The sequence below is a fragment of the Saimiri boliviensis genome, chromosome 18, assembly GCF_048565385.1.
Source record: "Saimiri boliviensis isolate mSaiBol1 chromosome 18, mSaiBol1.pri, whole genome shotgun sequence".
Taxonomy (NCBI): Eukaryota; Metazoa; Chordata; class Mammalia; order Primates; family Cebidae; genus Saimiri; species Saimiri boliviensis.
In genome coordinates this window covers 564154-586463 of record NC_133466.1, presented here as the reverse complement: position 1 = coordinate 586463, position 22310 = coordinate 564154, and the positions used below count along the sequence as shown (strand labels likewise).

General features: G+C 46.4%; 1 protein-coding gene across 2 annotated transcripts in view; it reads right to left on the bottom strand.

Moving 5' to 3' along the window:
• The window catches only part of MCM3AP (minichromosome maintenance complex component 3 associated protein), a 57094-nt gene that overhangs the window by 2646 nt on the left and 32138 nt on the right, over positions 1-22310 (bottom strand). For both annotated transcript variants that reach the window (XM_039480428.2, XM_010350067.3), the window contains exons 18-27: positions 21335-21532; positions 20393-20461; positions 20015-20149; positions 15938-16091; positions 9885-10143; positions 9570-9667; positions 8070-8460; positions 6436-6693; positions 5771-5900; positions 3947-4153 (exon numbers count right to left, since the gene is read on the bottom strand). In XM_039480428.2, the coding sequence (XP_039336362.1) occupies positions 3947-4153; positions 5771-5900; positions 6436-6693; positions 8070-8460; positions 9570-9667; positions 9885-10143; positions 15938-16091; positions 20015-20149; positions 20393-20461; positions 21335-21532 (1899 nt within the window). The remainder of the gene's footprint in view (positions 1-3946; positions 4154-5770; positions 5901-6435; positions 6694-8069; positions 8461-9569; positions 9668-9884; positions 10144-15937; positions 16092-20014; positions 20150-20392; positions 20462-21334; positions 21533-22310) is intronic.

The window sequence follows — 22310 nt, the reverse complement described above, 5'->3', positions numbered from 1 at the left end:
CCCGGGTTCAGGTGATTGTCCTGCCTCAGCCTCCTGAGTAACTGGGATTACAGGCACATGCTGCCATGCCCAGCTAATTTTTTGTACTTTTAGTAAAGACAGGGTTTTACCATATTGCTCAAGCTGGTCTTGAACTCCTGACCTCAGGTGATCTGTCCACCTCAGCCTTCCAAAGTGTTGGGATTACAGGCATGAGCCACTGACCCAGCCAATTTTATTATTATTATTTTTGAAAAGGTCTTGCTATGCCGGGCGCAGTGGCTCAAGCCTGTAATCCCAGCACTTTGGGAGGCCGAGGCGGGTGGATCACGAGGTCGACAGATCGAGACCATCCTGGTCAACATGGTGAAACCCCGTCTCTACTAAAAAGTGCAAAAAATTAGCTGGGCATGGTGGCACGTGCCTGTAATCCGAGCTACTCAGGAGGCTGAGGCAGGAGAATTGCCTGAGCCCAGGAGGCGGAGGTTGCGGTGAGCTGAGATCGCGCCATTGCACTCCAGCCTGGGTAACAAGGGCGAAACTCCATCTCAAAAAAAAAAAAAAGAAAAAAAAAAAAAAAGAAAAGGTCTTGCTCTGTTGTCCAGGCTGGAACGCAGTGTCACGATCTTGGCTTACTGCAACCTTGACCTCCCAAGCTCAAATGATCCTCCCACCTCAGCCCCCCAAGCAGTTGGGACTACAGGTGCACACCACCACACCCAGCTAATTTTTGTGGAAACCGGGTTTTGCTGTGTTGCCAGGCTGGTCTCCAACTCCTGTGGTCAAGTGATCTGCCCACCAAGACATCCCAAAGTGCTGGGATCAGAGGCATGAGCCACCTGCCCACCTCAGTCTCCCAAAGTGCTGGGATTATAGGCATGAGCCACCACACCCAGCCTTAGGCCTTTGCTTTTTACTAAGAATGTTAGAGATGACATCAACTGAGAAGTAGAAATGTACTTATTGAAAATTTAGTAACTTCCTATGATAAAGCTTAATTTAAAAAAAGAACTAGGCTGGGCGTGATGGCTCACGCCTGTAATCTCAGCACACTGGGAAGCCAAGGCAGGCAGATCACCTGAGGTCAGGAGTTTGAAACCAGCCTGACCAACATGGTGAAGCCCCATCTATACTAAAAATACAAAAATTAGCCGGGTCTGATGGCAGGTCTCCATAATCCCAGCTACTCAGGAGGCTGAGGCAGGAGAATTGCTTGAACATGGGAGCCCGAGGTTGCAGTGAGCCAAGATTACATCATTGCACTCCAGCCAGGGCAATGAGAGCAAAACTCCATCTCAAAAAAAAAAAAACCAAAAAAAACTTCCCTTTAATTTATAAATCCAATTTATATTTAATGAAAAAGTGGCATTAATCCAAAAACAACTGCTTCTGTGTGTTACTTAACATTATTTTTAATCGTCCTGTTTGGCTTATCTTCTTTAGTTTGGTTTTATGCATCTGTAATTCTTCTGACATTTTCCAAATGTGTGGATTGCGCTTATAGCTTACAATTAACTCAAAATAATATCCCACTGCCACCTAACGTACTCCAGAGCCGTCTACTTTCATATACCGGTCTTTTCAAGAAAAACCATCTTGGCCAGGTACAGTGGCTCATGCCTATAATCCCAGCACTTTAGGAAGCCGAGGCGTGTGGATCAGGAGTTCAAGACCAGCCTGGCCAACATGGTGAAACCCCATCTCTACTAAAAATACAAAAATTAGCCAGGCACGGTAACAGGCACCTGTAGTCCCAGCTACTTGGGAGGCTGAGGCAGGAGAATCACTTGAACCTGGGAGGTGGAGGTTGTAGTAAGCCGAGATTATGCCACTGCACTCTAGCCTGGGCAACAGAGCAAGACTCTAATTAAAAAAAAAGAAAGAAAGAAAGAAAAAAAGATGTCATCCAAAACCACTTACAGACACTAATTCTAGAAATTGGACATTCATTCATTCTTCCAACACGTATTTATCAAGCCTCCTCCAAATGCTAGGCATCATCCTAGGTACAAGGAATACTGCACTGAAACAAAACAGAAGCCCTGCCCTACGCAATTTATCCTTTAGTGAGGGGAGACAGACAAGGGACACATAACAAGAGAAACGGTCTGAGGAAGAGAAAGACAAAACCAGGCCATGGAAACAGGAAGGTCGGGGATGGGCAAGGAGGGACTAATAGAAGCAGACATTTGAGCAGAGATCTGAAGTGCGTATGAGACCAACCATGGGGATGCTGGGGAGAATGGAGGGGCTGAACAACCACAGACAAAAGGAACAGCAAACTCAAAGGCCCAACTGTGCACGGCTCACCATGTTCAAGGATGGAGCAGAGGTCAGAGAGGAAATGTGGAACAGATCACTCAGGGCCCTGGCCACCCTTGTAAAATCTGCCTTTGATTCCAGGTGAAAGAAGGAAACCACTGAGAGGCTGTGAGCAAGCAAGGGACACAACCTCCATCTTAACTCACCTGAAAGGCACCCACCAGGTCTACCAAGACTGAACTACAGCCTACTATAATAATCCAGAAGGAAGATGATAGTGGATTGAGCCAAGTGGTAGCCATGGAAGCCATAACAACTGGTCCAATTGTAAATACATTTTTAATAGAGCCAATAGGATATGTGAGTGGGATGATGTGAGAGGATGATTCCAAGGCACCTGATTTAGATAGCTGGAAGGATGGAGCCGCCATCAACAGAGACGACCACCAAAGGAAGGGGTTGGTTAGGACAAAGTCAAGAACTGGATTTGGGATGTGTTAACTTTGCAGTGGCTACCAGACATCCAGTAGATGTCTAATGAACATTTCAAAGAAGCAGTAGGATGTTCAAGTCTGGAGTTGACAGGTTTGAGATACAAATTTGGAGTTGTCAGATACTGATGTTATTTAAAAATCCATGGACCTGGATGAAATCTCCGAGGAACAGGTACAGATGATGCAGAGGAGAAGTTGAGAGAATGAATCCAGGGGCAGCTGTGGGATAAGGAGGAACCAGCAGGGTAAGAGGGGGCATACAGACATCTTAGGAGCAAGGAGGGGGGATCAAGTATGGGATGCTGCCAGGGACTGGAGTTCACGGTCATGTTCAGCCCTGAGTTGCCTGCAGGGATGGGAAAGAAGGCTGAAGAAGTAAGTGTCACAAGTGTTTTTGAGTTTTACTATTATAAGGGCAGAAACATGGAGTGGTGGCTAAAGAGGGAAATGGGCCCAAGTTAGGGAGAAATGCCAGCATGTTTCATGCCTGTGTGTTGCTGATGGGTACCATTAGTATGGGGAGGGGTGGTAACACAAGAGGGATCTCACAGAACGAATGTCCTTGGGTGAGCAGGAGATGATATGCCAGCCCAGTAAAGGACTGACTTTGACTAAGAGCTGGATGGTTCCTTTCTAGCAACAAGAGGGGTTAGGAAGGGGGTACAGGGATGATGCTGGATGTGGCTGGGAGGGAAGGGAAGGCAGAGGATAACCTGTGGAAGGTCCCTCATTCCTGGTTCTACTTCTCAGTAAAATGGTAAACATGACCATCAGATGAAAGCAAAGATATGCATGGAAGGGAGGGGTGTGGGCAATGCAGAGAGGGGCAGCTCAGCTGCTGCCTAGTCACAGCATGGGACGATCCACCCCAGGTCAGGGTGCCTGTAGCCAGCCATACTGTTCAGCACTCACCATCTTCTGAGTAGACTTAGCCACATGAATCTCCCACAAAAACTTAACGCTGACTTTCAACAATAAATAATAAATGAAATTCACTTCAATATAAAACAGTTAAAAACATACTATCTATAGTACTGCTTCTGTCTTCAAAGAGCTTTTAAACAGTCACACCACGACAACTGTTGCTAATAACCCACCTGCCCTTCTCCATCCTGGTTGTCTTGTATCATCAATCAAGCAATAGCCAGTCTCCCCTCACTGCATAAAGTGGATTAAACAATACACACGAATTCAAAGGAAGTGGACTTCACCTCTTGTTCTCCTCTTTCTCCAGCAGCAGACTGCTTGACAAACACTGTGTCAGGCGCTCCTCGGCAGAAGCTCCTCGCATCAGATCCTCTGTGCTGGGAATCCTTCCCTCTCGACCACGCTCTGTGCTCCTCTTCCAGTTACCGTCCATGTGAAGCAATGGTATGGGAAAATTGTTTGCAGAAGCGTGAAAAGTCTTTATTCCCAAACTGTAAGTACATGATTTGAAATGCTTATGGTCAAGAGAAAATATTTCTACAGCATCATGTAAAGCATATAGATACAATTGCACACGTGCTTTAACATGTAAGAACATGTGCCTCAGACACGTGCCCTCCTGGGACAGCTCATGCTGGCCTGGCCTGCTTCCAGGCTTCCCTCAAGTCAGGGAGTAGGGCAAAGAGGGAAGGCAGCCCCTGCACCGTAGTAACCCTCATGCACAGAGGCATCGAGACTGCCTGTTCCTCTTGGAAGCTTCTGCTCTCACGAGGCAGCTTTTGGAGCTTCTCTGCTTCATGTCTTCCTTCCCGCCCCAGGGTTCCAGATTCTGTTTTTCCCTAATATTGGCAAGGTCCTTATTTTTTATATTTAGCTTTGGAAGTAATTTTACAAATGATGAGAGAAGGCATCTAACATTTTTCTCTAAACATATGCCAATGTTTGTCCTTTCCCCACTAATTTCAATAATTTGGCATAACACTTTTGTCACACGTGGTTCTATTTCTTGACTCTTTATTCTGATCCATTCATCTATTCTGGCTTCCCCACGTGGTTTTAAGTACTGGAGCCTTTTCTATATGTTTTGATATCAGGCCAAGCAAACCTTGTTAAGCTTATTTAAAACTTTCTTAGCAATTGCTGAATATTTTCTTATCTTGATGAATTTTAGAACTTATCAATACCAGAACTGACATCTTCACAGCATTGTATCGTCCTGTAAACAACCTAGTCTGTACCTCAATGGCTCAGGTTTCCTTTGTACATGCAGGCCCTGAGAAACTCATGTTGTGAATCAGGCTTTTTTCTTTCTTTTCTTTTCTTTTTTTTTTTTTTTAACATGTTGTGGGTCTGTCTATCTCATCAACTTGCTGAATTCAGAATAGTTCTATGGGCTTGACCGATTATCTTGGATCGACAACTGTACTGTCTGGAAATGACAGTTTCTCCTTCCTTTCGGTATTTGTGCCATATCCCAACCCTGCGCTGGTCAGAATTTCCAAGACAATAGTGAATAGTAGCCAGGACAACAGGTTGGTTCTGACTCCAGTGTTCCTAATGTTCAAGAAGCACGTTCCCACCCCCTGCCTTTTGGTAGTTTTATGTTAGGTAGCCTTATCGGGTTAGGACTTTTTTTTTTTTAACCCGAGCTAAAGAAATTACCCAAAATAAAGAAATTTTATTGGGAATGGGTGTAAGTTTTAAGAAATGTATTTCAACACCTGCTACAATGGCCACTTATTTTTCTATTATGGCAATAAATTACATTAATACATTTTCACTGTTATTGTTTACCCTGGGAGAAAGCATACTTGTGAACTTTTTAGGTACCGTGCTTTGGAACCAGATTTGGAAGTGAGATGAAATGTCTGCTGCATTCTCCTAGTTAGGTTGATTTCAGGGTCAGGTTTGCCAGATAAATGAAGTGAAATGCTTCTAACTTTGCTCTAGAAGAGTTTCTACCGCATGGGAATGACCTGTTCCTTGAGGGTTTGACACAATCTGCCCACAATGGACTGGATTTGGCATGTAGGATGTTAATTTCTGTGTACTTTGGAAGAAAAATACAGTTTAGCAAGCAACAGAAACATACTGAACATGAATCTCACCGTCCTTCTGTCAGCTGTAGCTCCTTCTGTGTCTGCAATCTGGCTTGTTCCCATGACAAAGGAACATCATATTTTTTCAAATGGTTTTTAAAAAAATATACACATATCTGACCATCTTCACTTAGCGCCTCTGAGAAAACAATACAAAAACAGATAGAGATCAGTCTGAGCAACACAGCAAGCCCGTCTCAAAAAACAAAAAGAAAACCAGGTAAAAATAATATATAAAGAGCAGCAGGTGGCCATTTGGCATGTGCTTAAATTCACTGATTTAAGGGCAAGTCCTTCGATTAATTAAAGTCACACAATTATGTGACTACCATACTTTGATTAAATAGGCTCCCAGTGTCCATGCGTCACTCAAAGTCCAGACAGGCTGACATCCAGACTGGCAGGGCCAGTAATGACTACTCAAAAGCCACAGAATCCTCTCTAAGAGCCAGCCTAGGAAGCCTGTTTCAGGGAGGTGAGTTCAGGCTCTATTGGAACCTTCTTAGCTTGTTTTCAATGTTTCTAAGTCACTGACTTGAAGGAGGAAGTCCTAAGGAAAAGAAGGGTAGGGACTCGAGAGAAAAGAAGCAACATCAAGTAAACATCTTCCTTTGCAGAAACTGTACCAGAAAGTCTTGTGAGGTGCTGATCGCACTGCACCATGGTCTAACTACCTGATGTAACAGGAAGCCGGGGGGGTGTCCAGTCTCTCAGCTTGTGGTTGACACACAAGGCGATGAGATCATCCCATGGGATCTCCATGATGGAGGGGCCTGCCCCATGGACTGCGGAGGGGCTCTTGCTCTTCCACCTACGGTAGGTTCTGCAGAGCAGGTTCTCCACCTGGGACTGGAGGACAGGCTGCGTCTGGCATGAGCTGGGGATCTGAGAGGCGTACTGCACAACCATGGAGCACACGGGGAGCCAGGGGGCTGAGGAGAAAGTGCCTCATTAGTTACAGGTTTGGCCAAAGTACAGGGGAAAATGTATATGAAAATATTTTTAACTCTATTTTCTTAGGAGAAGGCAACTGTGAAGTTGAGAAGTCTGCTTTCTAAACATAGCAGAACCACAGTTGTTGAGGGGAAGAGCAGCTTGCTCCCAGGGTTTGGGTGAGGGATGCAGACAGTCCCCCTAAACAGTGTTGATAGCAAAGGTACACCATACCCAGAAACTCTACTTGTGCCTAGGAATCTTTTCTTTTTTTTTGAGACAGAGTCTCACTCTGTCACCAGGTGCCAGGCTGGAGTGCAGTGGCACGACCTTAGCTCACTGCAACCTCCGCCTCCCGGGTTCAAGCAATTCTCCTGCCTCAGCCTCCTGAGTAGCTGGGACCACAGGCGCACGCCACCACACCCAGCTAATTTTTTTGTATTTTTAGTAGAGACAGGGTTTCACCATGTTGGCCAGGATGGTCTCGATCTCTTGACCTCGTGATCCGCCCGCCTCGGCCTCCCAAAGTGCTGGGATTACAGGCATGAGCCACTGCGCCCAGCCAGGAATCTGTATTTTACAAGCACCCAGGTAAGTCTGGTATAAGTTGTCTTAGCTTATTTTGGTGAACCCCAACCTAGTCAGAACACTAAGGGCTTGCAGTGAGTGGTTTGCTTCCCTTTGGATTCCTTCAATGAGCATGGGTTAGAGGTACTACAGACCACACCTCACAATTTAGAAGGGCACCTGAGGCCCAAAGGGGAGTGTCTATGCTAATGCCATGACTTCCACCAAATAAGCAGCTCATTCCCTTCTGACAATGTCTGCATGGGAAGGAGCAGCCCTATGCCACACTGAGCTTGAGCCAGCCAGATGGCCTATAGGACAGCTCAGAGACCTCAGCCAGAAACAGGGGCCCAGCCAGAGCCACAGAACAAAACTTCTTTGACAAAGAAGTAACATTAAATCAGCACTGAGTGCCATGGCTGTGGCTTGGGGACAGGGCTACATGGTCCCCATGCTCTTTGCCCCTGGCTCGTCTGTTTTGAAAACAGGGACCATGTGAGGCAGGCAGGACAGGATCAGGGTTGTACCACCTGCCACTTTCCTCCTGAGGCAAGTGAACTCCCATGGACTGCTCTGTCGGTCAGGAAAGGCCAACAGCCCCCACTTCACAAAACCCAGCTTGTTCTGACCCATGAACCCAAAGGAAGGTACAGGCAAACACACTGTAGGGACGCCCCATGTGCCCAGTGGAGGTGGATGTGCAGCCCTCACACTGGTGTCCAACACCTGCTGGGTGGTCACTACAGTGAGAAGGAAGCCTGAGGCTCAGCTGCAGCCACTCACTGCTCCTCCCAGCACAAGCACTTACCCCCCAGCGGCGGAAGGTCCATCTGCGGAAGCTGGAACCCGAGCACAGCCTGCTTCAGCCAGGCCAGGTGCTCTGGGGCATTCCAGTGCAGGTGAGGAAGCAGCCGGCTGCCCCCCACCTCAGCAAACTCAGTGACAGGCCAGGACAGGTCACACAGCTGTTCAGAGGACACCACGGAAGCCAGGAACTGCAGCACACTGTTAAACAGCTCAATGATGGCGCCAGGCTCCTGCGAAGGAAGGCCACCCAGACGCCTCTCTCTTCGGTCATGGAAAAAGCGGCCACTAAACTCACGGCCAATCCCATCTTCAACATACTGAATGAGAGTCTGGCAGCAAAGGTCAAGGGAATGGGGGCAATGGGAAACCAGCCACTGCACCGCTTGCAAAACCTGAGAGCAAAGACATTCAGAAGAGACTTGGTTGAACATCACACTGTTTTTTCAAAAACAGCTTTCTGGAACAGCTTGATTCCCCAAGGTTGCCCACAGCAAGTAACACCAGAGTACTGGGCTCTCAGCTGCGGTAGGAAGGGGAACAGAAGTGTCCTTTGCAGTTGAGTTTAGCCTTCTAGGGCTCTGGAGACATGTTCAGCAGAGGAACTAATGAGAGGCCCCCAGATCCCATCCGGCCTGAGGAGGAATGTGACCTGCATGCTCGCCCCCGTGGAAGGGCCCAGGCCCTCAGGAAACCAACCCTGAACATCCTCTTTGCCATGCACAGAAATGGAAGCCATGTCTTCTGATTTTTGGAAGGACTAAAAGCTTCACTATGTGCCAAGATGCCATCACACCATAGTTATCTTACTTCCTGTAGTTATTTTAATTCCTGGCACCTCTTTCTCTAAATTGTTAGCAAAGACTCCCGCTGCCTTTCTTTTTTCTTTTGAGAAGGGGGTCTCCCTATGTTGCGCCAGGCTAGTCTCCAACTCTTGGGCTCAAGCAGTCCTCTTGCTTCAACCTCCCAAGCAGCTGAGATTACAGGTTTGAGGAGACACCATGCCCAGCTTCAGACTTCCTTTTCAAAGGAAACATCAAATAACATTATTTCTTAATACATTCAGAGGACAATCACCCTAGAAAAATAATGTCTATATCTGACCTGCAAATATATGTTCATATTTTAAATTCATAGAAACAAAAACACTAAAAAATTTTACATGAACGATTTAATTTGCAGATAGCAGGACTGGGCAAATTTTATCTTTTGATTTCTGCTTATGTTTTTAGAAAGTTATCTATAAAACACACACCTGCTGCCAGGCGCAGTGGCATACCACGGTAGTCCCATATACTTGGGAGGCTGAAGTGGGAAGACTGCGTGAGCCCAGTAGTTGAGGCTGCAGGGAGCTATCATGCCACACAGGGTGACAGAATAAAACTCTGTCTTAAGAAAAAAAGAAAAAAAAAATGCTAATGCTAATATATGCTCAATTCAAGACACAGCAAAAGGGGAAAAATCAAAATACCCTGACGGACCGATAAAAATGATGAAAGCTTACCTTAGTTGAACCCTGTAGATCATTAATGGAATCAGGGATCTCCTTAACAGTGTAATCTGAAATCAGCTTAGCTGAAACCAAGTCCTGGAGCATCAGACCTTTAACAGAAAGAGATGAAGGTCACACGCATTCTGCTCTCAGCACATCTGCTAACACAACTCACTGTGCTGACCCACCCCAGTCCTGCAGTGGACAGTCCTATAAGGGTTGCTGTCTCAGTGATTCCTGACCCCACACTACTGGACCATCCTCAGACCAAGCGTCCACCCCTTTATTAAACAATGCTGATTCATAAACAAGACTTCCTTCACAGACCATCCTCTACTTCCGTCTCAACGGCGTCCCCTCCTGAGCTGGGCACAAGAACCACCAGCGGAAGTGCAGGCTGGAAGGGCTTGGCCTGCAGGAGCTGCTTGAGCTGCAGCAAGGCCGACAGCCAGTACACATCCTCCTCTGCGACGTCCTCACTCTTCACTTTGGGGGGGAGCAGCAGCATGAGCCCACTGGCTCCCAGGAGGTCCTTCTGTGTCTCCACAGCATCAATGGCGCCATCACTGAGGGCACCATGGGTCACCTGCAAGTGCATCAAGATCATCAGGATAGACGCACCACAGGACACATCAGCAGTACTCATCTGCCCCAGAGCAAGTGCAGCCAGAGCTCTCTATGCGCTAAACACTGACTGCACTCCAGACAGGCTTCCAAGGGCACAGCTGGGCATACCCTACAGTTATCTTACTTCCTGTAGTTAATTTCATTCCTGGCACCTCTTTCCCTAAATCCAATTGTTAGCAAAGACCCCTCCAACCATTTTTTTTCTTTTTTATTGAGAAGGGGGTCTTTTTATGTTGCCCAGGCTGGTCTTGAACTCCTAGGCTCAAACAGTCCTCCTGCTTCAGCCTCCTGAGTAGCTGAGATTACAGGATTGAGGAGCCACCATGCCCAGGTTCAGATTTCCAAAAGAAATATCAAATAACATTCTTTCTTCATATATCCAGATGACAATCGCCCTAGAAAAATAATTTCTATATCTGACCTTCAGATAGAAAACATATTCATATTTTTTTTCTTTTGAGACAGTGTCTCACTCTGTTGCCCAGACTGGATTGCTGTGGCATAATCTCAGCTCACTGCAACCTCTGCCTCCTGGATTCAAGCAATTCTGCCTCAGACTCCTGAGTAGCTGGGACTACAGGCGCCCACAACCATGCCCAACTAATTTTTGTATTTTTAATGGAGATGGGGTTTCACCATGTTGGCCAGACTGGCCTTGAACACCTGACCTCAAGTGATCAGCCCACCTTGGCCTACCAAAGTGCTGGGATTACAGGCATGAGCCACTGCGCCTGCCCATGTTCATGTTTTAAATTCGTAGAAACAAAAACAACAGAATTAATGCAACAGAATTAGTGTAAGAAATGGCCAGTTCAACAGGTAATTTAGTCTCCACCTAGAATTATGTTTGACTATATTACTAAAATTTTAATTAACCTGAAACAGGTATAAAAACAGTTAAAGCTAGACAAAGTGGCCCATGTCTGTCATCCCGGCACATAAGGAGGCCAAGGCAGGAAAACTGTTTGAGGCCAGGAGTTCAAGACCAGCCTGGGCAACATATCAAGACCCCATCTCCATAAAAATAAACAAAACTTTAAGCCCATAACAACATAAAGAGGGAAGGCAAGCTAGCAGCAGATGAGGGATTCTGATACATTTCTAGAAAGCAGCAAGTAGATGGGTCCAATCCCTGGGTTAGGGAAGAAGAGGAAGCCATACCTAAAGGCTGCAGGTGTGGGTGTGGAGGGAGCCAGGTTGACTGAACCTGCAAAAGCCCTATATATCCAGGCCCTGCAGATACCAGGAGCCAAAGGTGAAGTTCAGAGCCTGGCCTATAGGCACCCACCACTGCAGGCAACCTTATGTACAACTAGTCGCCCTGGGCCCCTGAACAGGAGTCCTGAGGGGATTCTGATGCAGGGGCGTGGTCAGGCACGGTGGAAGGGACTCAGTGTCAAACCACTCCCGACCCTACCCTGAGAATACCAGCAGCTCTTCAGGAAGCAGAAGGCACAAGTTCTTTCCAGAAAAACTGAACCGTCTAGGGAACAGACATTCAGATCCAGAAATTTGCGAGTCCCTCCAAAAAGGCTGGCTTGCCATTTAGCTACCTCCCACCCCACCCTGAACACAGAACTTCTTGGCCAGCCTTGTAGGGCCTCACTCAGTTATAGACAGCCAGCCTTGGGTAAGGTATCTGAGGAGAGCCTCCAACATAAAAGAGATAAACTAGAATAACGTAAGAGGGGCGGAAAAAAGAGGAACCAGATAATGCATGAACCAAAGAAAACTTAAACCCCAAAACCCTAATTTCCTCGGAAAGATATAATGCATCCAAAAAATAAGATGCTATGAAAAAGTCAACATAAGAAGAGGAAATAATATAAATGGAAGAAAAAAATCAGTAGAACAACTGGAAAACAAAGTCAAGGTAATCTTCCAGAACACAGTAGGAGGAGAAAAGATTGAAAATAGGATAGGAAAGGATAAGAAACTCAAAGGATCAGATGATGAGATCTAACATCGAACAGAGGCTCAAGAGAGAAAAGAAAATAGAGATTGGACATGGTGGCTCACACCTGTAATCCCAGCGCTCTGGGAGGCCAAGGCAGGCGGATCACGAGGTCAGGAGATCAAGACCACCCTGGGCAACATGGTGAAACCCTGTCTCTACTAAAAATACAAAAATTAGCCAGGCAGGGTGGCATGCACCTGTAGTCCCAGCTATTCGGGAAGCTGAGGCAGGAGAATCACTTGAACTCAGGAGGCAGAGGTTGCAGTGAGCCAAAATTGTGCCATTGCACTCCAGCCTAGGCAACAAGAGCAAGACTCCATCTCAAAAAAATTAAGTGAGTGTCATAAAAACATGACTGCTAAGCCCTGCACAGTGAGTGAAGGAAGTCCAGTGCCAGGCATAACAAAGTGAATTTTTAGGATGCCATGAACAGAGAAAAAAGGCTTCTGGAGAGAAACAAAACCAGGGCACACAGAAGGGAACAGGAACAGTCTCAGACTCCACCTCAACAGCAGCAGTGGATGCTAGGTGACAGTGGAGCAAAACTGAAAGGAAAATAATTTTTTTCTTTTTTTAAGACAGGGTCTCCCTCTGTAATCAAGGCTGGAGTGCAGCGGTGAGATCACGGCTCACTGTAGCCTCGAAAACTCCCGGGTTCAAGCAGTCTTCCCACCTCAGCTTCTGAAGCTGCAAGAACTACAGGCACAGCTAATTTGGGGTTTTTTTTGTTGTTGTTTTTTGTTTTTTGAGACAGAGTCTCGCTCGGTTGCCCAGGCTGGAGTGCAATGGCCCGATCTCAGCTCACTGCAACCTCCGCCTCCCGAGTTCAAGCAATTCTCCTGCCTCAGCCTCCTAAATAGCTGGGATTACAAGCACGCACCACCACGCCCAGCTAATTTTTGTATTTTTACTAGATTGGGGGTTTCACAATGTTGGTCAGGCTGGTCTCAAACTCCTGACCTCGTGATCCGCCCACCTCAGCCTCCCAGAGTGCTGGGATTACAGGCGTGGGCCACCACGCCAGGCCAATTTTTGTATATTTTATACAGGGTTTCACTACATTGCCCAAGCTGGTCTCAAACTCCTGTACTCAAAACAATCTGCTTACCTTGGCTTCCCAGAGTGCTGGGATTGCAGGTGTAACCCACTATGTACAGCCAGGAAACTAATTTTCTACCTATAATTTTACAAACGTTAGCTAAACTATGAAGCAAATGTGAGAATAAAATAAATCTTTTTTTCTTTCCCCAGCCTAAGTTATTTTGTCAACAAAATCATTTTTGCTGGGTGCAGTGGCTCACGCCTGTAATCCCAGCACTTTGGGAGGCCAAGGTGGACAGATCACAAGGTCAGGAGATCAAGACCATTCTGGCTAACACAATGAAACCCCGTCTCTACTAAAAATACAAAAAACTAGCCGGGCGTGGTGGCACAGGCCTATAGTCCCAGCTACTCAGGAGGCTGAGGCAGGAGAATCGCTTGAATCCAGGAGGCAGAAGTTGCAGTGAGCCAAGATCGCACCACTGCACTCCAGCATGGGCGACACAGTGAGACTCTTGTCTCGATAAAAAAAAATAATAATAGGCCGGGCGCGGTGGCCCAAGCCTGTAATCCCAGCACTTTGGGAGGCCGAGGCGGGTGGATCACGAGGTTGAGAGATCGAGACCGTCCTGGTCAACATGGTGAAACCCCGTCTCTACTAAAAATACAAAAAATTAGCTGGGCATGGTGGCTCGTGCCTATAATCCCAGCTACTCAGGAGGCTGAGGCAGGAGAATTGCCTGAGCCCAGGAGGCGGAGGTTGCGTTGAGCCGAGATCGCGCCATTGCACTCCAGCCTGGGTAACAAGAGTGAAACTCCGTCTCAAAAAAAAAAAAAAAAAAAATAATAATAATAATACATCATTTATATAAGGGAAAGGACTCAGAAAATTCCCCTCCCATGACATGTACCATCCAACAAGGGGATGAACCAAGAAAAAATACCACAGCTGCTGCTAATGGCAACACTGAGCAAGTACCTGGCCTGTGCCAGGCATTGTCCTACGCAGCCTACATGTGCAGACTCTCTCCATCCTCAAGAGCCAGATGAGCATCTCCAGCACACAGCACCTGCACAGGCTTGGGCAATTTCTTTTGGCTTTGCTGAGTAAAATAGGACAATAAGTAGAGTATCCATCCATACATAGGTGGCAGAGACATTAGGGAACTTGCCCAACGTCACAGAGCTTCCAGGTGGAGGAGCAGGGACATGTGCTTGCAATGATGGCACGAAGACACATGCTGCGTGGATGGAGACCAGCCCACAGGTGAGCGTTCCAGGACAGAGGGAATATGGATGGATCAGAATACGGAAGTGACAGAACATTTGGAAAAGTCTACCGAGATATATACAGCAACCGCCTCCCCTCCCGCCCAGTAAAAATTAAAGCGATAGAGAACTATGTTAAGTGAGACAATAAGGCAACTCCAGTTCTTGCAGGAAAAAAATAATTGTGGTCAAAGAACACTACTGGTTCTGAGGCAAGTAGAGTCACAGAGCCCATTCACTGGAGTGTGCTCACAAAGTGACAGTGTAGCCATCCTGGGAAGACGTGGAAGGCTGAGTGGGATCATGGCACAGGAGGCCACTCTGCACCTAGTGTGGTATGCAGCAGCCAAGAAGGCCCCCCGACTCCACCTAGTGTTCAAGCCCTTGTGTGATCTCCTGCCCTGTGAGCTGGGCCTAGCCACTCACTTCTAACAGACAGAACCCAACAAAAGCAACAGGATAAGTTTAGGTTATCCAAGCACTCAGACTTCCATCTTGGCTCACCTCTTGCTCACTCTGATGAAAGCCAGCTGCCATGCTGCCAGCTGGGGAGAGGCCCAGGTGGCAGAAAGTGAGGAAGTCTCTCGCCATAGCCTGCAAGGAAGTGAATCCTGCCGCCAGCTCACTAGAATGAGCTGGGAAGTAGACACCCTTCAATCAAGCTTTCAGATGAGACCATAATCCCACCCATGAGAAACCTTGAGCCAGAGAACCCAAGCTAGGCTACACCTGGATTCCTGACCCACAGAAATTTGGTAACAGATGTCATTTTACGCTGCTATGTTAGGGGTAATTTGTTATTTAGGAATAGGTAACTAATACATTTGTATTAATGGGAAGTCAGCAGAGAACACTGAAATGGCTAAACTGAGAAACGGCTGTGTAAGTGTGTGATCTGGAAACATGAGAAAAATGAGGCCCTGAAGAAAGGAGTAGAGAGGAGGGAGGAGCTACCATGTCTCATTTTAAATCATGTCGCATTATTTGACTTATTTTTAAGTACATGGAAGCATTACTTTCATTAAAAATGAAAATGAAGGTAACAGGAACAGTAAAATAATTTCCAGGAGATGAAATATAACTTTGTAATCATAGGAAAAGGGAAAAATGGGCACCAAGAAGTTACTGTCACCTCAAAACAGCAAGAGCATGGATGGCTGTTATCATCTTTACACTTCTTTTACATTTCCTCATTTTAAAAAAGTTTTGTATACGGATTACACTTAGGAAATTCAATATATAGTATTAAAATAGAAAAACTAAAGAAGCAGGCTAGGTGCAGTGCCCACTGCTACATCTGACTGGCTTAAAAAAATAATTTTTAAAAAGACACTAGAAATGACAGACATAATACTTGCTTCTTAGCTCCCACAGTCTTTCAAAATCACGTTAGGGAATAAATGGTATTTGCATGATTCCAATGATATCTTGGAGTAAGTGAAAGTAATGAAAACGTAGAAGTAAACACAAAGTAATTATAATTCACCTTTATACACACATTCACAGAAATCATCTGATCCCCTTTGCCGCTGAGAGAGTTGAAAAGCGAAAGCGTCTGAATCCCACCAGCATCGCTGCACATGTCATCCACCGAGCCATCATCTCCCATGAACTTTACTTTCAACCAATTTGCCAGAATTCTATAGATTTAAAAAAAAACACTTGAAGAATCCAATTCTAAATTTGAATTATAACGACTTCCAGGAAAAGAAGAAAGAGAAATATCACACAGATCTAGGTCCAAAGTTACCAAATCTCACTATGAAGTTGACCTGCACAAAACAGGCTGTCATTTTAAAATGGAGCAATGATCTTTACTTGTTCTTCCCCTCCCCCCAGATAGGGTCTCACCGTCACCCAGGGTACAGTGCAGTGATACAAACTCGGCTCACTGTAGCAAGCAAACCTCCTGCCTCAGCCTCCTCAGTAGCCGGGACTACAGGTACGGACCACCATCCTCTGCTAAGTTTTGTTAGCACAACATAGATGTTGCTCACGCTGGCTTCAAACTCCTGGGCTCAAGCAATCCTTCCACAGCCTCCCCAGTTGCTGAGATTACAGCTGTGAGCCACTACACCTGGCTTCTACTTGTTTTTAATTGAGCAGGAGGGAGCACTCATAGAACTGGCTCATTCTAATGTGACTTAAGATTCTGAGGCATTAAGATTTTCAGCAAGAGAAAACATCCCTAGAGTTTGAAATACATATTTTTTTATAGATCGAATTTCTCATATCTGAGACCTTAAGAATTCCTAAGTGATATATGAACTTAGCAAATCACAAGACAGCTATTTTAAGAAATGAATCCTCAGCTGGGCGTGGTGGCTCACACCTGTAATCCCAGCACTTTGGAAGGCCAAGGCAGCTGGATTGCTTGAGCCAGGAGTTCAAGACCAGCCTGGGCAATATGGCGAAACCCTGTCTTTACAAAAAAAAAAAAAAAATACAAAACCTAGCTCGGCATGGTGGTGCATGCCCATAGTCTCTGCTACTCTGAAAGACCACTTGAGCCCAGGAGGTCATGTTGCAGAGAGCCAAGATTGCATCACTGCACTCCAGCCTGGGGGATAGAGTGAGACCTTGTTTCAAAATTAAATAATAATAATAATAATAAAGGAAAAATGAATCGCCATTTAAATATTTTTAAAATGCCACAACACTCTTTTTTGTTCAGCTGTCCTATGAGATGAACATCATGACTTTCTCTTTCTTTTTCCTTACTGCATGTGTTCCAAGCTTGCCTGGGGTTTCTTTTTAAGTGAAAAAGTATTCTGGAATTAGATAATGTTGTTTAAAAAGAAATGTGTTCAGAGAACTTCAAACCCTCATACATTGCTGGTAGGAATGTTAAAGATGCAGCCATCATGGAAAGGTTTGGCAATCCCTCAAAGACTTAAACATATAGTTTCCATACAATTAGCAATCCTACTCCTAACTATATAACCAAGAGAATCATAAATCACATGTCCACACAAATACTTACACATGAGTATTCATAGGAGTCTTTTCACAGTATCCAAAAAGCAGAAACCACCCAAATGCCTATCAACCGATAGATGGAAAAATAAGGTATACTCACACAATGGAGTATTATTCAGCCACAGAAAAGGAAGCACTAACATATGCTTCAACGTGGAAAAGTCTAGAAAACATCCCATAAGGGAAAGGTGAGATTCACAAAAGGCTACATATTATATGATTCCATTTATGTAAGATGTCTAGAATAGGTAAATTTATGGAAACAGAAAGCAGATCAGTGGTTTCAGGCTGGGTACGGTGGCTCACATCTGTAATCCCAGCACTTTGGGAGGCCAAGGCAGGCACATCACCTCAGGTGAAGAGTTCAAGACCAGCCTGGCCAAGATGGTGAAACCCCATCTCTACTAAAAATAAAAAATTAGACTGGTGTGCACTTGTAATCACAGCTACTCGGAAGGCTGAGGCAAGAAAATTGCTTAAATCTGAGAAACAGAGGTTACAGTGAGCTCAGATCACACCACTGTACTTCAGCCCGGGCAACAGAGCAAGACTCCATCTCAAAAAAAAAAAAAAAAAAAAAAGAATACGAGCTTTCTTGAGTTAAAAAGCTTTCTGGAATTAGTTCTTCACAGTGATGGTTGCAAAACCCTGTGGATTTATCTAAAAATCACGGAAATGTACACTTCAAATGGGTGAAATTTTTTTTTTTTTTACGCTAGTATCTAATTATGTGCTTACTTACAAATGGGTGAAATTTATGGTATGTAAATAACATTTCAATAAAACTATCGTAAAAAGTAACTGTAAACTGGTCGTGGTGGTTCACGCCTGTAATCCCAAAACCTTGGGAAACCAAAGCTCGTGGATTGCTTTAGCCCACAAATTCAAGACCAGCCTGGGAAACACGGTGAAACCCCATCTTTCAAAAAAGAAAAACCATTAGCCAGGCATGATGGCACACGCCTGTAGTTCCAGCTACTCAGGAAGCTAAGGCGAGAAGGTTATTTGAACCCAGGAGATCAAGGCTTCAGTGAGTCATTATCACATAAGTGCCCTCCAGCCTAGATGACAACAAAGCAAGACCCTGTCTCAGAAGAAACTGTAGTTGCTTTAAAACTATGATTTCAGGCCAGGCGTGGTGGCTCACACCTATAATCCCAGCACTTTGGGAGGCCGAGGCAGGTGGATCACGAGGTCAAGAGATCGAGACCATCCTGGTCAACAAGGTGAAACCCCGTATCTACTAAAAATACAAAAAGTTAGCTGGGCATGGTGGTGCGTGCCTGTAGTCCCAGCTACTCAGGAGGCTGAGGCAGGAGAATTGCTTGAACCCAGGAGGCGGAGGTTGGCGGTGAGCCGAGATAGTGCCATTGCACTCCAGTCTGGGTAACAACAGCAAAACTCCATCTCAAAAAAAAAAAAGAAAAAAAAAACAACTATGATTTCTTGGCCAGGAGTAATGGCTCACACCTATAAGCCCAGCACTTTGGGAGGCCGAGGCGGGTGGATCATGAGGTCAGGATTTCGAGACCAGCCTGACCAACATGGTAAAATCCCGTCTCTACTAAAAATATAAAAAAATTAGCCAGGCGTGGTGGTGCGCACATGTAATCCCAGCTACTCAAGAGACTAATGCAGGAGAATAGCTTGAACTCAGGAGGCGGAGGCTTCAGTGAGCCAAGCCACTGTACTCCAGCCTGGGTGACAAAGTGAGACTCCAGCTCAAACACTGGGAAAAAAAAAAGACTTCTGGCCAAGTGCAATGGCTCACTCCTGTAATCCCAGCACTCTGGGAGGCCCAGGCGGGTGGACTACAAGGTCAGGAGATTGAGACCAGCCTGGCTAGCACGGTGAAACCCCATCTCTACTAAAATACCAAAAAAATAAAAATAAAAATTAGCTGGGCGTGGTGGCAGGAGCCTGTAATCCCAGCTGCTTGGGAGGCTGAGGCAGGAGAATCACTTGAACCCAGGAGGCAGAAGTTGCAGCGAGCCAAGATTGTGCCTTTGCACTCCAGCCTGGCGACACAGCGAGATTCTGTCTCAAAAAAAGAATTCTCTATGCTAGTTACAGGAAATAAGGCCATGTCAATTTTTTTTCGTTTTTAAAATGCCAAAAGTTTCGGCCGGGCGCGGTGGCTCAAGCCTGTAATCCCAGCACTTTGGGAGGCCGAGGCGGGTGGATCACAAGGTCAAGAGATTGAAACCATCCTGGTCAACATGGTGAAACTCCGTCTCTACTCAAAATACAAAAAATTAGCTGGGCATGGTGGCGCGTGCCTGTAATCCCAGCTACTCGGGAGGCTGAGGGAGGAGAATTGCCTGAACCCAGGAGGCGAAAGTTGCGGTGAGCTGAGATTGCACCATTGCACTCCAGCCTGGGTAACAAGAGCGAAACTCCGTCTCAAAAAATAAATAAATAAATAAAATCCTGCGCAAAACAGACCGTAAATCCAAGCATTAAAACATTAAAACTATGGTTCAGAGTTCCCATCACACATAAAAGGAATACCCGGCCCTGGCTCACAGCTCTGCTCCCGTCCACTCCACCTCTTGGAAACCCCACAGGGGATACCCTTCCTGACCTGCCAGGACTCCCTGGGGACTGCTCTTCTCCATCCGGCAACACCAGCACCAGCTTCCAAAACACATGCTCCTGCCTCCCAGGGAGGTGCTCAGCCACAAGGGACGGCAGGTCCAGAGATGCCCACGCCACATCACTGGAAGGAAAAGACCACCGTGGGTTAGCCAGTATGTGAGTGAGACCCTGAGCAGCACACACACATCCTAGGAGCAGGAAGGGGCAGGTGGGGAAAAATCAGGGTCAGAGGCTGAACTGCAAACTTGAAACCACGTCTGAAACTCAGCAGAGACCACAGATGCATGAAGGGCTGTCAGTGTGACAGACGGAGACGGGGTCAGAGGTCACCGGGGAGCACACAGAAGGGTGGGGCATGACAGACCTCAGCAGCTGCTGGTAGAAGTGCTGAACCTTCATCTGGTGAGCCGTCTCATTTCTAAGCCGCCTTAACCTGCAAAGGAAAGCAGAATGACAGTGTCCCCGAAGGAGCTTAGTGAAAAGTACTGACCGGCTAGTGAGTGTCCCCTGGGGAATACCAAGGAGACTGAAAAAAAAACTTTCTGCTAAAGAAATGGGTTACAGGCCAGGCACGGTGGCTCACGTCTGTAATCCCAGCACTTTGGGAGGCTGAGGCGGGCAGATCCCGAGGTCAGGAGATCAAGACCATCCTGGCTAACATGGTGAAACCCTGTCTCGACTACAAATACAAAAAATTAACTGGGTGTGGTGGCGCACGCCTATAGTCTCAGCTACTCAGGAGGCTGAGGCAGGAAAATCGCTTGAACCCGGGAGGCAGAGGTTGCAGTGAGCCAGTATCGAGGGCACTGCACTCCAGCCTGGGTGACAGAGCAAGACCCCATTTCAAAAAAAAAAAAAAAAGAAACAGGTTAAGAGGATTTCTTCATTCCACAAATATCAATTAAGTATCTGCTGTGTGCTGGCTGTGGGAGATTCAGCAATAAATCCTGCCCTTCAAGCATCTCTAAATGCTGGTCTGGCACGTGGGAGGTGTGGGCACTGTGGGCAAATGCTGCCAGGTGCGGCTGGAGCTGGGGTGTGTGTTGCAATCTCACCAGGGTGGTCAGATGATAGGTGAGTGATGACCTAAAGGAAACAGGGGCAGCCAGCATGACAACTCCCAGCAGCAGAGCACACGGCTATGCTGGGCCACAGCTGGACCTAGCATGTTTGGGGAGAGCAGTGAGGACAGCTGGGGAATGAGCTGGGTCCACAGTCCAGAGACTTGGTGATCGCTAGGTTCGCCACCAAGACAGGCAACACCACCTGGCTGAGCTATCGGGAGATCCCTCCAGCTGATGCTGACCTGGTGCAGGAGATGCCCAATTTCCCTGCGTGGCCAAGGTCCAGGAGACCCCTGGCCAGGTTCTCCTCAGCAATGGGGCACTCTGCGCTGGGCGCCAGCGCCCTCAGCCGGTCGCTCACGTCCACGCAGCAGGGCGCAGCAGGGAAAGCCCGCATCTGGCGCCTCAGTTTCTTGCGGGCTGCGACAGCTTCCCTCCACCTGGGGACAAAAAAACACATCACTGAGTGTTTTCAAGGTCTTCAAACCAATGAACAAATTGGAGTTAAAACTCAGGCATGTTGCTGACTTGGCCTACAAAAAATAAATAAATAAATACAACTCAGGCATGGGGAAGGAATGATATCAAATGAGTGTGGTGAGCAATGAAACTGCTGGATATAAGAACTAACAATGGATGCGCTTTGGAGGCCGACCTGGCAATACAGAAGACGTGGGAAGAAAGCTGCCCAGGTGCCATGGCAAGAAACTGAAGGCACATCTGTCCCAGCATAAAAAATGATTACTTTAGCGCCGGGCGCGGTGGCTCAAGCCTGTAATCCCAGCACTTTGGGAGGCCGAGGCGGGTGGATCACGAGGTCAAGAGATCGAGACCATCCTGGTCAACATGGTGAAACCCCGTCTCTACTAAAAATACAAAAAATTAGCTGGGTGTGGTGGTGCGTGCCTATAATCCCAGCTACTCAGGAGGCTGAGGCAGGAGAATTGCCTGAACCCAGGAGGCGGAGGTTGCGGTGAGCCGAGATCGCGCCATTGCACTCCAGCCTGGGTAACAAGAGCGAAACTCCGTCTCAAAAAAAAAAAAAAAAAAAAGATTACTTTATCACAGCAGTGATATCAAACATAAATAACTGATTATTTAGTTATAGCAATGACACCAATTAGATACAATCACATAATTATATAGTCAAATCTTATTACATTATTATTCTCTATTATTAACTTTTCCTTTAGTATTACAGCATAGGAACGTTTTTAG